We start from the raw sequence: 15,112 nt of genomic DNA on the forward strand, positions 1-15,112 counted from the left end.
TGACACACTTCCTAATTTCCGATTAAGCTGAAATTTTGAATACATATTCAAATCGGATGACAATGCTCTATTATGATAACATGGAGGATCTGATAATGGAGGCAGAAGGTGGCCATGGGCCTCTGTGATAAACGCAACTCAACGCATACTAATTATTTGGGGTTGTTAGAATTTTCTCGATGAGTGGAAAGAAAAGTACAGTCAACGAAAAAAGTTTGTGCCAAAAACTTATTTCAAAATGACTGGCATTTTACAAAAATCGGTACAACTATCAGAAATGTAGCAGCATGGGATCTAGGTAGTAATAGGTAGGTACTCTTACTGAGTATACTCTACCGGTAGAGCATGCTTCAACTAAACTGTAATGACAAGAATCTTTAATTGCAAGAATTATGAATGCGTGTATAGTCATAAATATGTTTTACTAGAACACTTGATTTAACGACTACCAAAACCTATTTAATTTTCTCGTCAAAGTACTCGTACATCTAAAGAGAGCGACCCCCTTCGAATTTATTAAATTTATTCAACCGTCCAAACGCCTCTCCCATTTGTCATTACCATTAGCTCTTGACCCGAGCATTCGGCGGCGAGAATTGTATCTCCCAGTCGAGATCCAGGGAACTGCCGTCAGAATCCTGCTCCTGATCCTGCTCATCTTCACAAGAACAGCTTTCAGTCACGGAGCCAACATCGCCTTGACATTCAGAATCAAAAACACCAATAATCTCTTTATAACCTCGAACGCACGTCTGCTGACAAACGTCTGGGTGAAAGGGATCGTCGAATTCCTTTACCATATTCTTGATTAATCTTCTCGCTTTTCTCTCTCTCCTTCTGACCCTTTCCTCGTTGCTTGCAGATGCAATCTTATATACAAGTGGATCGTATACGACGCAATTCTGTTCGTTCTCTGATGTCACTTGCATTTCGACTGAATACTCTCCATCCTTCTTTTTTATGACGATAGTGGGTTTATCCCCGCATTTCATTTTGGATTTTTTCACTGGTGCACTGTCGGCCACGGCTGCGGAGCGTAGCGTAGCGCGCTTCAGTTTTCTTAGGATATATTTAGACACGGCGCCCGGCTTCCACCCTTGTGCTACCTGAAATAAAGTAGATAATCGAATGAGAAACTCCTCATAAATAGTTGAAGATGAACAAGAAAAAATAAATAAAAGAAAAAAACTCTTACTGTCAACCTTTTGTCAATTATCTCCACCACATCCGTTGAAAGACCCCCAGGCCAAGTCATTAAGGTTAATTGAAGAAAGGAATAAAAGGAAAGAGTAACCGAACAGCAGGAAAGTATGTGAAGCAATTTAAATCAGAAAACATCGAAATTTCAATCAGGATGAGGGACAGGGGATTTCGTCTTCGTGGAATCCAGTGATTAGCAAATGTAAGGGTGAAAAACCGGCCAAGTGCGTGTCGGACTCGCGCACGGAGGGTTCCGCACCATCAACAAAAAATAGAGCAAAACAAGCAAAAAACGGTCACCCATCCAAGTACTGACCCCGCCCGACGTTGCTTAACTTCGGTCAAAAATCACGTTTGTTGTATGGGAGCCCCACTTAAATCTTTATTTTATTCTGTTTTTAGTATTTGTTGTTATAGCGGCAACAGAAAGACATCATCTGTGAAAATTTCAACTGTCTAGCTATCACGGTTCGAGAGATACAGCCTGGTGACAGACGGACGGACGGACGGACGGACGGACGGACGGACGGACGGACGGACGGACGGACGGACGGACGGACGGACGGACGGACAGCGGAGTCTTAGTAATAGGGTCCCGTTTTTACCCTTTGGGTACGGAACCCTAAAAAACATCCCATCGGATGTCGTGAGTGTTGTCTGCCTCACCAGTCTGCCTGTGACCATCACGAACGTAACGTCAAGGTCGAAACGTCAGGCCATAAATAAACGTAAGTTTTACGCGATTAAAGTCCCGTGTTAGTTATAAAATTATGAGTGAAAATGGTGTTAGTTTAAATAAATATATGAAAGAGTAAGTTAGGTCAATATTGAAAAGTACCCTCTACGGGGCAAGTGTCTCCCTAATAACGAAAGTAGAAACATAGGGTCTAGCGCCAACATCGATCATCGCTCGAATATGCAAGAGCGATAGAGATGCAGAAAACTATTTTTAGATTTTTAGGGTTCCGTACCCAAAGGGTAAAAACGGGACCCATTACTAAGACTCCGCTGTCCGTCCGTCCGTCCGTCCGTCTGTCTCCAGGCTGTATCTCACGAACCGTGATAGCTAGACAGTTGAAATTTTCACAGATAATGTATTTCTGTTGCCGCTATAACAACAAATACTAAAAACAGAATAAAATAAAGATTTAAGTGGGGCTCCCATACAACAAACGTGATTTTTGACCGAAGTTAAGCAACGTCGGGCGGGGTCAGTACTTTGATGGGTGACCGTTTTTTTGCTTGTTTTGCTCTATTTTTTGTTGATGGTGCGGAGGGTTCCCCGTGCGTGAGTCCGACTCGCACTTGGCCGGTTTTTTTTTTAATTTTGGGGGTAGACTCCCGAGATTCCCGTGACAGCTGATAAATACTTCGTTTGCTTTATCGTTATCTTTTTCCAAGATTAAATACAAGTATTAAAAATATTCGTTTCCTATACCTACGTATTCAACAAATATTTAAACATATTTTGATTTATTTTTATAAGACCTACTTAAACTGGTTCTCTATAATAACACTCGTGCACTCCTCTCAATAAGTAAGTGTCCCAACTGTCCCACACCTGAGCAAAGAAACTTGTATTTAATAAATGTAATAAACATAGTGACATTTAGTTTAAAAGTAGGTACTTTCTTATTACGAAATAAAATACAAGCAGAGCATTAAGACTATATACTTCTTAGCTTACAGTTACAAAACGTTACAAATTTCACTTATGACACTACCAAAAAAATTAAACAATACTAAAATTTTGTCAACGCACACTTCAAGTTATACTAAAATCTATGAATGAGCGTGTGGCATCATCACGACTACCCGCCGTCCCTTGCGGCGCTTCTTACAATCCATGTTCGAATGGAAACATGGCTCATGGAAGGTGCTCAGACTTCTACCCTGTTGCTCTAAGTCATGTATACGCGCCTTTGAGCTTCGGTTTCTAAATTCGTTCAATCTAAAGTAGGAACGCGAGCCGTCAAGGTTTTCGATGACCCCCTTTTGCGATGGCTTAGGGTGCCGACAAATTGATCTCTCAGAGTCCGACAACACGCGAGCGGCCCTCTGTCGCTGCCTAGACGTGCCCGTCGCCGGAGACTTTGGCACTCGTGTCCTCTCAGGTATCTTCACTTTCATACCCTTTCCAATTAATTTGTTCAGCATTTTGTTCAGCAATTTTTTATCCGGACCATGCCCGACAATCCCCATCCTGGATAATTCCACCGGCGAAGCATCCCCAAAGCAACTAAATGTTGGTAAGGAGTCGTCCTTATCAGCCGCCTTGTCTTTTTTGTCTTTTTTGTCTATTTTAGTTTTCGGAGTTCTTTTCGGTGAACGCTCCCTCTTGGTAGTCTTGGTACGTTGTTTATTGCCTACAGGTTTATTGTAAAACTTCCACTTGTTATTGCCATCTATATAGCCGTCGACACCCACAAAGAGCCAATTGCCTTTTGCGTCTTGGAATTTGCCAGTCACGGTGTCAACTTGTTCTCCGCTGGGACCAATAAATGTGAACGGAGCCCAACGCCCGTCGGGGCCTATGAAACCATCGACATTAATTTGGAGCCAATTATGATCTGGGTTCCAGAAACCTCCCAAGTCACTACATTGTTCTTTCCCATCGGGTCCCTTAAAGAATCTAGGAACAGGATTTCCGAACCTATCGACAAGCTTCACTCTATAGTCTAAGTATGTGTACTGGCTTCCGTTGTCTACAGATTTAACCTTTGTGCCTTGGTATTCGGGGTCGAAGAAAGCGTTCGGGGGGGTGAACTCTAATATCCATTCGTCAGAGTCTGTGTCGGACGCTAAAGAGTCTCCGTCATCGGAACATGAACATATTCGGTCTTCGTCGACTCGGTTAGGGTCGGGCAGAGGTGGGTAGCAAGCGCATTCTGGATCTTCACCATCAGGAAGAATCCCTAACGCCTGCTGGTAAGTCTTCAAGCATATTTCCTTGCACATGTCAGTGAAGGTACTCTGAATGAACGCGCGTTGCTCCAACTCTAGTTTTCTCGCGGCACGTTCTTTTTTCTTCTTTCTTTGGCGGTTTTCCTCTTCTGTTCTCCCTATAGTGTATGTCAGAACTGGTTTGTCATCGTAAGGCGGTTGGTTGATAGTTCTCGGTTTGTTATAGGTTTTCATGTTTTCCATCGTAACAGTAAATTCGCCATCCTTTTTGTGGACGACCAGGAGCGGTCGTTTGAGAGGACGCTTCTTGGAGCCCGTAGCTTTTCTACGCTTACTGATAACTTGACCTGGATGGAGGGCATTTCTGAGCATCGCTGCGACTACCTTGTTAATTGCACCAGGTTTCCATGCAGGTCGAAACTACAGAAAAAAAGTGAAAAATAAAATCAACATAGAAACGTGCATGTATTTAGCACTTATTCATATTCGTGTTCATACATTGGCCCATCAGAGAAAGGGTCCTTATCCTTCATGTGCAATAAGGAGCTTTCTATCAGAATTTCTGTTGAAATTTCAGACCACATTGCACTCAAAGCATAAGGCACATATATTGTGGAAACTAAAAAAAATCTCTGAGGTACTTTTCGAACACGACCAATTCACTGGTACGAGTATGTACGTAGGTATCATTCTACAATATTGATATACATACCTATACCCGTGCCATTGTGCTGCGATTTTTGAAAGAACTATAGGTATAGTATAGTATAGTTGGTGTTAGTAAAGATCTAAATTTTGACAGTTATGAATTGGCCCTTATATTTACGAAGCTAAGACCTACCGCTTCACTGATGAGCCTTCATAATATACATTTATACATAGATGGTAGGATCCTAGTAGCGCTTTCTCTGCTTCTCCTACTGAAAGATACATGAGACTAAGTATCCCGTTCTGTCAGTTCTCCCCACTACCTGTACCTATAATAAGAGGATCAATAGGGAATATTACGCGAAAGTCTGCGTAGAGGGCGTCACTTCCTCAATAAGTCACAATCTAAGGGTCTACCGCGTATGTATAAGTGCGGTGTATAAGTTACTTTATGGTATACTTAAGTCACTAGTGCCGCACTCTGGCGGCAAAACATTGCAGTAATACTCCCTATTCATAAACTGTCATAATTTACTTTTTACCTTCCTCCGAGTATACGAGTAGGTGCAGCGTTATTCTTATTACTGATATAAGTCACATACATCCTTTAATATTAATATCTATAAAAGAAAATATAATAAACATACCGCTAACCCGGGGACGTTATCGGCAGTCCAGAGCCACCCCATATGTTTAGGGACGTTAGACATAGTCCCAGAGCATGGCAAAACACATCGATCGTGCCCAATCTGAGGAGCTACAACGAAAAAATTATATTATATGACGTATTCCATAAATTCAAGTACTTAGATAACGGTATTTAAAAAAAATTACGTACGTATACCTTTGTAGCCGTAGTTGAATTTAAATCGATCATTATTCTTTGTTTTCTTTTCCTCAGCTTTCTCTGGGTGTTTAACTTTTTTTTTGGTCTCTTTCTTGGTGTCACTTCCCGAAGTGCTTCCAGTTTTGATTCTACTGATTTTGTGGTACACCGGGCAGGGATCTGGCATGAGGTACTGAGGTATACCGTCTAAGTCTCCTCCGCGTTTTTCATATCCTTTGCAGATTTTGCAATAGGTAGTATTCCTATCGAAACCAAACGTACATTCGCAAGCACAGTAACATGGATCCTCGATTTTTTCGCCAGTTTTTCCTCCAACAACCTCCATCTTTCGTTCAATTGTGTCGGTCACGCAACATGAATGTTTTACACTTGTTATATCTATAAGAATTCTATCATCAGGTTTCTCTAAAAGCGGCCTTTCCTTCTTGTAAATGCAGCTTACGGTGTCACATTTCACTGTAGTAGTTAAATCAGGGTCTAAAGAAGTCGATGATTTGCTTGTAGTCTTGTCTGGACTATCAGTTGCTGGAGGACTGGCCGAGGAAGCTGATGGAGGTTCACTTTTATTTTTGCCAACGTCTACGGTAGCATATCCAACTGTGTAAGTTTTATTTCCAAATGATCCACTTCGGTCACCAAAAATGTAGTCGAACAAATTGATTTGTTTTATTGCTGTGCAAGATTTTGAACTTAAGTTCCTTATTATATAATGATCTAGTTTTAATGGTTTTACGATGTTTGTATCACTTCTGATTAAATGTAATAAAAGATTTCTGCGAATGTTCTTCGCTTTATTGACCTTATTTTTAGGGTGTGCGTGAGTAAATTGCTGATCTCTTTCTTCAGCTATTTTTGCAATATTTGCTTGTCTTCTAGCGTCACGTTTTTTAATACTACTTCTATTTTTCTTTTTTCCACCACTGTACGCAGTTTTTATAGTACCGGTGTTTTCGATTACCCTTGTATTAGTTGATTGATCAATATACAATGCATCGATATCCATCTTAATATAGGTATTGGGATGTTTGTTTGACAAAGCTGTATATTGATTTAAATTGACATGATCCGTTAGGCATAACTTGATATTTAAGCGTATTGTCGCCATCCGTTTCGAAGTCGCTTCACTGAAGACGTTGTAGACGGACCTAACTATTGCCGGGGCGGGATTTGCTTCGTGATAAAGACTCATCAGATACTCAGTAAAAGAGTTATTCCACGGAATCAAAGTGGATCCTATCCTTTCTTCCGGATTGTATTCACTGCATAAACATATTTCCATTGGATATTGCATCATGTGTGCCATCAAAGTATCTATATTGCCTACAAATAATATTGTCTGACCTTTTTGTGATTTTTTGTTAATATGATCGGCACTGTCTGTTGCCTTTTTAGCATCTTTTGCCTTGGTCTTATCCTTCGACGCCTTCTTTCGTTTTCTTTTCCGCAGATTTGATTCAGGATTCTTCAATACCAATGAGAAAATATCTGTAAACTGGCTTCTAATCACAAACTTCTTGGTTGGCACAAAGCTCCTTAGGTCTTCGACGATTATATCGAACAAAAACGCTAATCCCGACAGGGACATCGTGACGCATTTATCCTAAATATTTAACGTTTCTTTTATAAATGTAACATTACACTATTCAGCGAAGTGTGCGCCTTTATATTACCACCACTATACTTACTTACATTACCTAAATGTATCCAGTTAAATTTTTAATTATTTAAGATATTATATTAGTTACTTGAAATTTAATCGTTGCCTAATGATGTCATATTTCAAAATAGAACAGTATTTGACATTTTGTTCACTTTTATATATAAATGACATATCCTTATCTCGTTGGTTACTTTAACAACCAAACTCTATGCAAAATAATTAATATTACCATAATATAACTGCCTACTTGGCAGTGCCTAGCCTTATATATATCATGTGCTACAACGGTACCACAGAAGCCCCCTAAGTATTAATTCAAACTCAAGTTTCCATTTTTAGATAAGCCACTAAGATGGCAGAGCGTAACTATGCGAAATAGAGCCAGCGTGCAGCGTGAAGTGTAGGGGGCAACACATGCTTAGAAGGGTCGTTCTCGCATTTCGTGCAAATCGGTGTTTTCGGAAATTTACCAAAAATGTGGTGGCGTTTTCAAATATCTGTTAATGCAAGGTTGTAACATAGGGCCTAAAGTATATGTCTCTCCAATGAACAATTCTAAAAAGGTATGTATTTTCTTTATATGTACAATTAACACCCAATTTTTTCATTCATCTCTACATGTAACGCGTGAAGATATAACTTTGACCTACATTTTAACCTTAAGATACTACTAATAGAAAATTCGTTGTTTGTGCAATAAATGGCTTATTTAGTTATGTTTTAAATCGTATAATATTAGAAGCTAGAAATAAATAATAAAAACTATACAGCCTTATAAGTGTATGGTTCAAGTAATTTCTTCATTACCGACGTGAGAAATAGATTAGCTATATTTTGCTATATAGCGAGGGTATATAGCGCCTACCGCCGATGCAACACATTGTTCGTCAGTCAGTTGGCCGTGTGATCTCGTAGTGGACGACCGTGTGCCGCTGTTAGCGAAAATATATACGATCTCTCGGGTCGGGAAGGAGTGTGGTTCTCGTTAGTCTTCATCGCCATCGCGTGATTTATACAGTAAGTAGCAAGTGTACATTATTACAATTATACGTAATGAAGTGTTTTAGTGTCGCCTTTCAGATGGTTTATTCTGCAAAATTAAGGTCTGATGCCAACTGATGTAGGCGACAAAAACTTCCAAAACTTCATTCATATCGGTTTCATTCACTTCTTTTCCTTCCAATTTTACTGGGGAAGGTAATGAATGACTTAAGAAGGTAATGATAATATATTCGAGGCAGTGCATTTAATGGAAAGAGGCTTAGTTATTATAAATATTACGTTGTTATAAACATTTAAAAATGTATATGATAATAGGGGAGCCCAACCGGGGAGCCTTTGTAGTCTAAGATGGTCGACCTTCACCGATATGTCTGACGTATGAAACTTACATATTATGAAAGAAAATATGTTCCTGAACATAAATAAATAGGGTTGCTTAAAGAAATATGGTCAAGACTATTTTTAATTATTTTTTGAAAAAAAAAAATTTACTTCAAATTTCACCGATCTGTCTGACAAACGAAATAAGTTCCAATGGAAAGTATACAACTTGTACAATATAAATCAACTAGGTTGCCTATCTTTTTCCGGTCACTACTATATGGTTGTAGGGTTGCTTGCGAAAATCCGGTCACAAATAAGGGTTGCCAGGCTTTTAAATAAAATAAGAAGGGAAAACTTTTAGCGATAACTCATAAACGGCTTAACTTATCAAGTTTGTTTGAATGAGATGAGAGAATGAGAGAAAAAAATTACATAGGTACAAAACGCGAATGATTTAAATATATTTTGTCTATGCTAATTTTTGAAAATTTGAAAACTATGTTTTATGTGATATGGTGCGCAGATGATCAAACCGACTTAACAAACACTTGGGGTTGACAATCTCGACTTATAATGATGATAAGTAAATGGTAAATGTACCATCTAGCTTGAACATTATAAGTTGAGATTGTCAACCCCAAGTGTATGTCAAGTCGGTTTGATCATCTCCGCAGTGCTTAAGACACATGTTTTTAATATTGTTGATTTTAATTGGTGTTAATTTTCTTGAAATGCAGTTTTTTTATGTTCGATTTCATAAGTTTGTTTCATTACCGTCCACTGATAAAATTACCATCTCGGCCGAATTCATTACCAGCGCGTAGTTCATTACCAGTAGCCTTATTAAATGAAAAGTAATAACGTTACAAAGGTGCCTTTAGCAGAAAAATGTTAATAAATGAATCCACAAATTGACGAAACTCAAAAGTTTACCATTTAAAAGAAAAATTACAAATCGAGAGAATCTCACCGATTTGCACGAAATGAGAGAATGACCCAGAAGCGTAAATTGTTTTCGATTTAGGTGACGATCTCGTTCTGCCATCTGGCAGACCCTCCAACACGCACGGCCTCTATCGGTATGTCGGCGGCCGATCGTAAGATCAGGCAGATCGTAATGTTCCTGTGTAATGTTTTGACGGTAGTCACATTCAACCAATAAGATAGTAGGATAGGTTCGTTCAGGTTGCTTCAAATGCCCAAAGGGCAACCTGTCTAGAAATAGGAGCTCCGCGTCGACTCATGGAACGAGACAAAGATTTTACGTTTCACTATATGCCTAGCTAGGAATTTCACAATCTACCTGATCTTACGATCGGCCGCCGACAGACAGATTACTACTAAGGAAGAAGTCCCAACTTCAAGGTCTTCAAGTGAGGCATTCCGTGGTATTTCTTAATATGCTACTTGGGCCTACGGGTACACCGAGGTTCGCAAATTGCGGGCATCTTACTCTAGTCACTCTAACTACGCCTTAATTGGAGTAAAAGAGAAAGATGTCCGAAAATTGGGAACTACGGTGTTTGCGGTAGGCCCTCAGGTACCTCAAACATACTAAATTAATACTTATTCTGTGCTCAAACTAAAATAAGCATTTTAAAAATTGGTTCAGAATTCAGATGAAATAGGGAAAAACTGACTTACATATGAGAGGTAGAAGTTTTGAATCGCCACAATTAATTTATTTCTTTTTTTATAGGTATTACATATCTATTTTCCAAATACCTAGGCAATTAAGTTTCTACACACTTTAAACCTACTGTAAAGTACCTACAGAAAAAAAACATTAATAAATGACACTTTTATTTATTTTGTTAAAAGGCGCGTCGCAAATGTATCAATTTATTTAAAATATTCTAAATTAGACTAACAGATTGAAGTGTTGTTCTCAAATGAGCAAACAGGTCGGATCTGGCTCATATTCTCGAGACATTCGTAAAAGCTATCGTTCGGTGACCGCTGCCTCAGAGGCGTGTTGCACGCCCTGTTCATCTTCAACTTCCTCCCGGGTTTCTTAAGCAATGCTATATCAGGGTATTCTTCGAGAGGCTTCAAAATCTCCTGGTACCGAGCCTTCTTTTTAGCCTCGGCGACTCGTTCACTATTCGATAACGGCGGCAACTTGACCGAATGCCTTCTAAAGCGGCGGTGTGCGACCGTATCGAAATTTGCCGACATGCTTGTCATCACTTGGTAATTAACACGCTTCTCTGATTCCTTCGTGGGAACTGTTCGTTTTACATTTGATTTATTCGGTTTCGCTTTAGCATCTCCAGATCCACGCTTACCAGCCCCTGCTCCACTCTTACCAGCCTTGGCATCAGTCGCTGTGGCTTTAGTTTCTCTCGTAGCCGCAGTCTTTTTGACGGGGGACTGTTTACCTGTCGAAATGGACTTGGATTTATCTTGTTTAGCTTTAAATCTTGAGTACCATGCCCACTTACCGTCCTTATCTACGTAGCCATCGACGCCTAGCTTGAAACGATTTCCATCCTTATCAGTGAAACCTCCATCCTCAGAAGAGTACATCATACCATCGGGTCCAATAAAAGTTAAAGGAATCCATCGACCGTCTGGTCCAATATAGCCATCTTTGTTTATTTCCTGCCAGACATGGTTATGGTCCCAGAAGCCTCCCAAATCGCTACATTCCGTTTTGCCATCGGGTCCTTTGAAATACCGCGGCACTTGATTGCCTTGCTTGTCTAAGAGTTTTACTCTATAATCCAGATATGTGTATTGAGACTCATTTTCTGCTGTAGTGGGTGCATGTTTAGCTTTAGAATCATACTTCGACGCTGGAGGGTAAAATTCTATAATCCACTCATCGCCGTCTGTGTCGCTGCTGGATATAGATCCTTCCTCTGAACACGAGCAGGAGTCTATCGGAGGACTAATGGCATCCGCTGGTTTTGTGTAGCATGGACAATCAGGATCATTTGGATTTGGGAGGGGTAGTATGCCAATCGCCTGGTTGTACGCTTTGACGCATATTTCTTGGCATTTATCTCTAAAAGTAGATTGCAAAAGTCTACATTTTCTTCTAGTTTCCCTTCTCTCCCGTCTTTCGCGTTGTTTCTGAATTTTTGTTTTCTCTTCTTCTGTTTTTCCTATAGTGTAAATCAAGGGAGGCTTTTCTTCATATGGATATTGGAAAAGCAATCGTTCTTTCGAATACTTCTTGAACACTTCCATTTGGACTGTGTATTCTCCATCTTTTTTTGTGACTGTTAATAAAGGTTTACATTCCGTTTTCTTCTTCTTCGACATTAAAGCTCGTTTCTTCTTGGCAATTATGTCAATGCCATCTCTTAAGGCTCTGTATCTTCTCACTAGAGATTTTATAGCTGCACCAGGCTTCCAATTTGGACGAGGCTAAAATAATGACAAGCAACCCGATTCATGAACCCCTAAGTACAAATTAATGATGTAAATAATATTGTCTTCGGCTACCGCGATAGTTACTCATGACATAAAACTATTAAAATGGATTATATCGCGTATTTTGAAACGTCGGGATGTAGTATAAATTAAATATACGCGATATAATCCGTTTTAATAGTTTTATTTCATAATGATGTAAACCTTAACAGTTATTTTTTTAACAACATAAATTTTACCTTTAATCCGGGAATGTCTTCAGCTGTCCAATTCCAACCCATATTAGCCGGAACTGGGGGATAAGGATACTTCGATGGCCTCTGTTCGACAGCCTTCCCCACTAAAACAGATGGAAAAATGTTTTTTTCACCTCAGCAACACGAACAAGGGTACTTTGCTACTTAAAAACTCACTGAGTGAGACAAAATGAGCAAAATTCAATTGTGCTCACTGTTTTTAAGTAGCAAAGTACCCTTGTTCCAGCTGCTGAAGTGAAATAGTTATTTGTACAACAAGAGATCAAAGTTTGATATTTCTTCAAGTCAACATAACATTGACATGGAAGCATGTCAATGTTATGTTAACTTTCTATAATCATTGGAAATGCAACTTTAGTACCTACAGATACTTTGATACAAAGAATGTTTCTCTGAGCATTAATTTAATTCTCACCTTTTTTCACAACACCAATATTGCTTTTATGTGCCTTCTTTTTATTAACAGACTTGTCTGGTTTCTTTTTTTCCTTTTCTCCGCCTTCAACTTCAAAAGATGAATCTTTTTTAGCCAGAGCATTGGTCAATCTTTGCGATTTAGTAGTCTTTATACTAATCTTGTCATGCGTTTCAATTTGATCTACGTCAGGCCATGGACTCTCCGTTTTTATATATTTCTTGTCGTAGAGTTTATGATAGACCGGACATGGTAGAGGTTTTATAAAGGCCGGTTGGTTTTCCATATCAGTTCCTAGGCATTCGTAACCGCCGCAAACAGCGCAGTAAGTTGTGTTTTTCGTGAAATTAAAATCACATACACAGTCGCAGTAGCACTCGTTATCGTTCTCAATTATCTTTTTTTTCTGGTTAAAGCCGTCGACTACGAAGTCTTTTACTGTTTCGGCTACGTCGCAAGTTGTGGAGCAGCATGGATTGTGTATAGCGTTGAGGTCTATTTCAACGTTGCTGTCTGCTGGGCTGGGAGGGTATTCCCCCTTCATGGGACACGGATGCTCAGGACACGGCTTATCTTCTCTATTAGCTGAAGGGCACACTCCTTTTGTGCACAAAGTTATTTCTGTCTCAGCTTTCATAGTGGGGCAGTCTTCTGCACAGTATTTGAATTTGTCTTCGTCAGATCTTGTTTGGTCGGTTACCGGTGTGGTTTTGCCGGAAGTAGATTTACTTGTCTGATCAAGTTCTACTGTGAAATAATACACGTTGTATACCCGCTGTGATTGTCCAGAAAATGGGCAACCTTTTCCTGCACAGGTTTCCTCAGGATCATCATCATCACCCTCTTCGCAATTTTTGCTACATATACTTTGACAAGATTTTCTTTCAACCAGGGCATCTTGCATTTTTTGGATACACGCGCATTGCGTAGAGAGACCCTCTTCTGTAGCGCCCTCAGTGAACAGTCCTTCATGCCTAAGGAATTCTTGAATTTTTTCAGCCAAAGTACAAAGCTTACTACCACACGGACCAATAATCTCATTAATATCAACCTCAACTTTGTCTTCTTCCATCAAATTTTCGATGTACTTCCTTATATGTCTTGCTATTTTGCAGTCTGGTTTTCCACAAGGGCCTCGTAAGTTCGCTATGTCGAAGATGGCTCCAGGCCCTTCGGCACCTGCACCTCCTGCGACTCCTGCCTTGCCGGGCTCAGCGCAGACAGCACACGGTCCGCTCTGGACTTCTGTTTTGTACTTCTCAGCTAATGCACTTTCTGGCCACTGCGATTGCTGGCAATAACAAAGTCTGTCAATGTCTGTGGCTCTGATTTTCGGAGTTATAGTCGGGCGGGGCGTAAGCATCCTCATGTTGTCATTACAGGACGCTATTATCTTTCGTACATAATCAATAATGAAATCTATTGTCGGCATAGTGTTTGGTCCTGTATATTTAGATTCTGGAGGTTTGTCGGCGTTGTTCATGCAGCAGTAATCGCCGTCACTGAATTCTACGAGATTTGCTCCTGGTGCGTTAGTGTAATCAGCAAACAAAAGCTGTTTCGGTCTATCCTTTATGAAACTGTTTTCTAACTTATTGCAATTCTCTTCAAATATTTCATCAGATGTCTTCAATGTGCATATGTATGATGTTGTTTTGGAATTGAGACCAGTATACAGAACCTTTTTTACCGAAGGATCTTCGGATAAAGTGCGGAATGCTGTAGTGACTTTGTCTCCTAAATAAGTCAATTTTATTTGGAGGCCAATTTTTGCCATTAGCTTCGCGGTGTTTTCTTCAAAGACATTAAATTCATCATTCAGAGTAACAGGTTTTGGCGTTTGGCAATTAAGGATTTGCTGAAGGTAGGTTGAAAACATTGGATCCCAAGGAATAACGCTAGCCCCAATGAACACAAGATTATCCTCTTTGCTCCATAGTGTGACTTGCAAGGGACACTTTAGCATTAATTTGATTAAAAACTCAGCGCTGCTTGTGAATAGCACGGATTGTCCCGATTGTATCACTGGCTCTGGTGGAGGAGGTGGGGGTAATGCTCCTTTTTTGGGTTTCTTAGGTTTAGGAGGTTTTTTCTTTTTTTTCTTTCCAGGTGGTTCTGGTGGCAAGGGAAGAGGCTCCGGCATCACTATGTGCATTTGCTTTGGATCTTTTAGTTCAAGAGAAAATATGTCGGCGAAATCACTGCGAATTACAAGCAATCTACTATCGACCAAACTCCTGACGTGCTCTACCACCACTTCGAATATGAACATTGCATCCGCGACAGCCATTGTACTATTTTTTTTAAGCAAACAAGTAAATTTACATAATTAGGTATGTTAGATTAATTAACAAAAAATTTAGTTTTCAAAATATTACCAAAACGAAACAAGGCATGACAATTAATCAATCAATTAATGTCAAAAGATTATTTAATCAAAATTGCATGCATTATTTTAAACCAGTGCAAACAGA

At 39.6% G+C, this 15,112-nt stretch overlaps 2 protein-coding genes across 2 annotated transcripts; both read right to left on the bottom strand.

The window, feature by feature from the left end:
- Positions 1-506: 506 nt before the first annotated feature.
- Positions 507-15,045, bottom strand: LOC134648631 (uncharacterized). Its single transcript, XM_063503119.1, has 3 exons — positions 12,639-15,045; positions 12,206-12,306; positions 507-1,106 (listed from the first exon to the last, which is right to left on the bottom strand). Exons 1-3 carry the CDS (start codon positions 14,926-14,928, stop codon positions 564-566), a joined length of 2,934 nt encoding a protein of 977 aa, XP_063359189.1. The 5' UTR covers positions 14,929-15,045; the 3' UTR covers positions 507-563.
- LOC134648630 (uncharacterized) lies at positions 2,857-7,293 on the bottom strand. Its single transcript, XM_063503117.1, has 3 exons — positions 5,591-7,293; positions 5,400-5,509; positions 2,857-4,524 (listed from the first exon to the last, which is right to left on the bottom strand). Exons 1-3 carry the CDS (start codon positions 7,182-7,184, stop codon positions 2,983-2,985), a joined length of 3,246 nt encoding a protein of 1,081 aa, XP_063359187.1. The 5' UTR covers positions 7,185-7,293; the 3' UTR covers positions 2,857-2,982.
- Positions 15,046-15,112: the final 67 nt, after the last annotated feature.

Source organism: Cydia amplana, chromosome 6 (genome assembly GCF_948474715.1).
Source record: "Cydia amplana chromosome 6, ilCydAmpl1.1, whole genome shotgun sequence".
NCBI lineage: Eukaryota > Metazoa > Arthropoda > Insecta > Lepidoptera > Tortricidae > Cydia > Cydia amplana.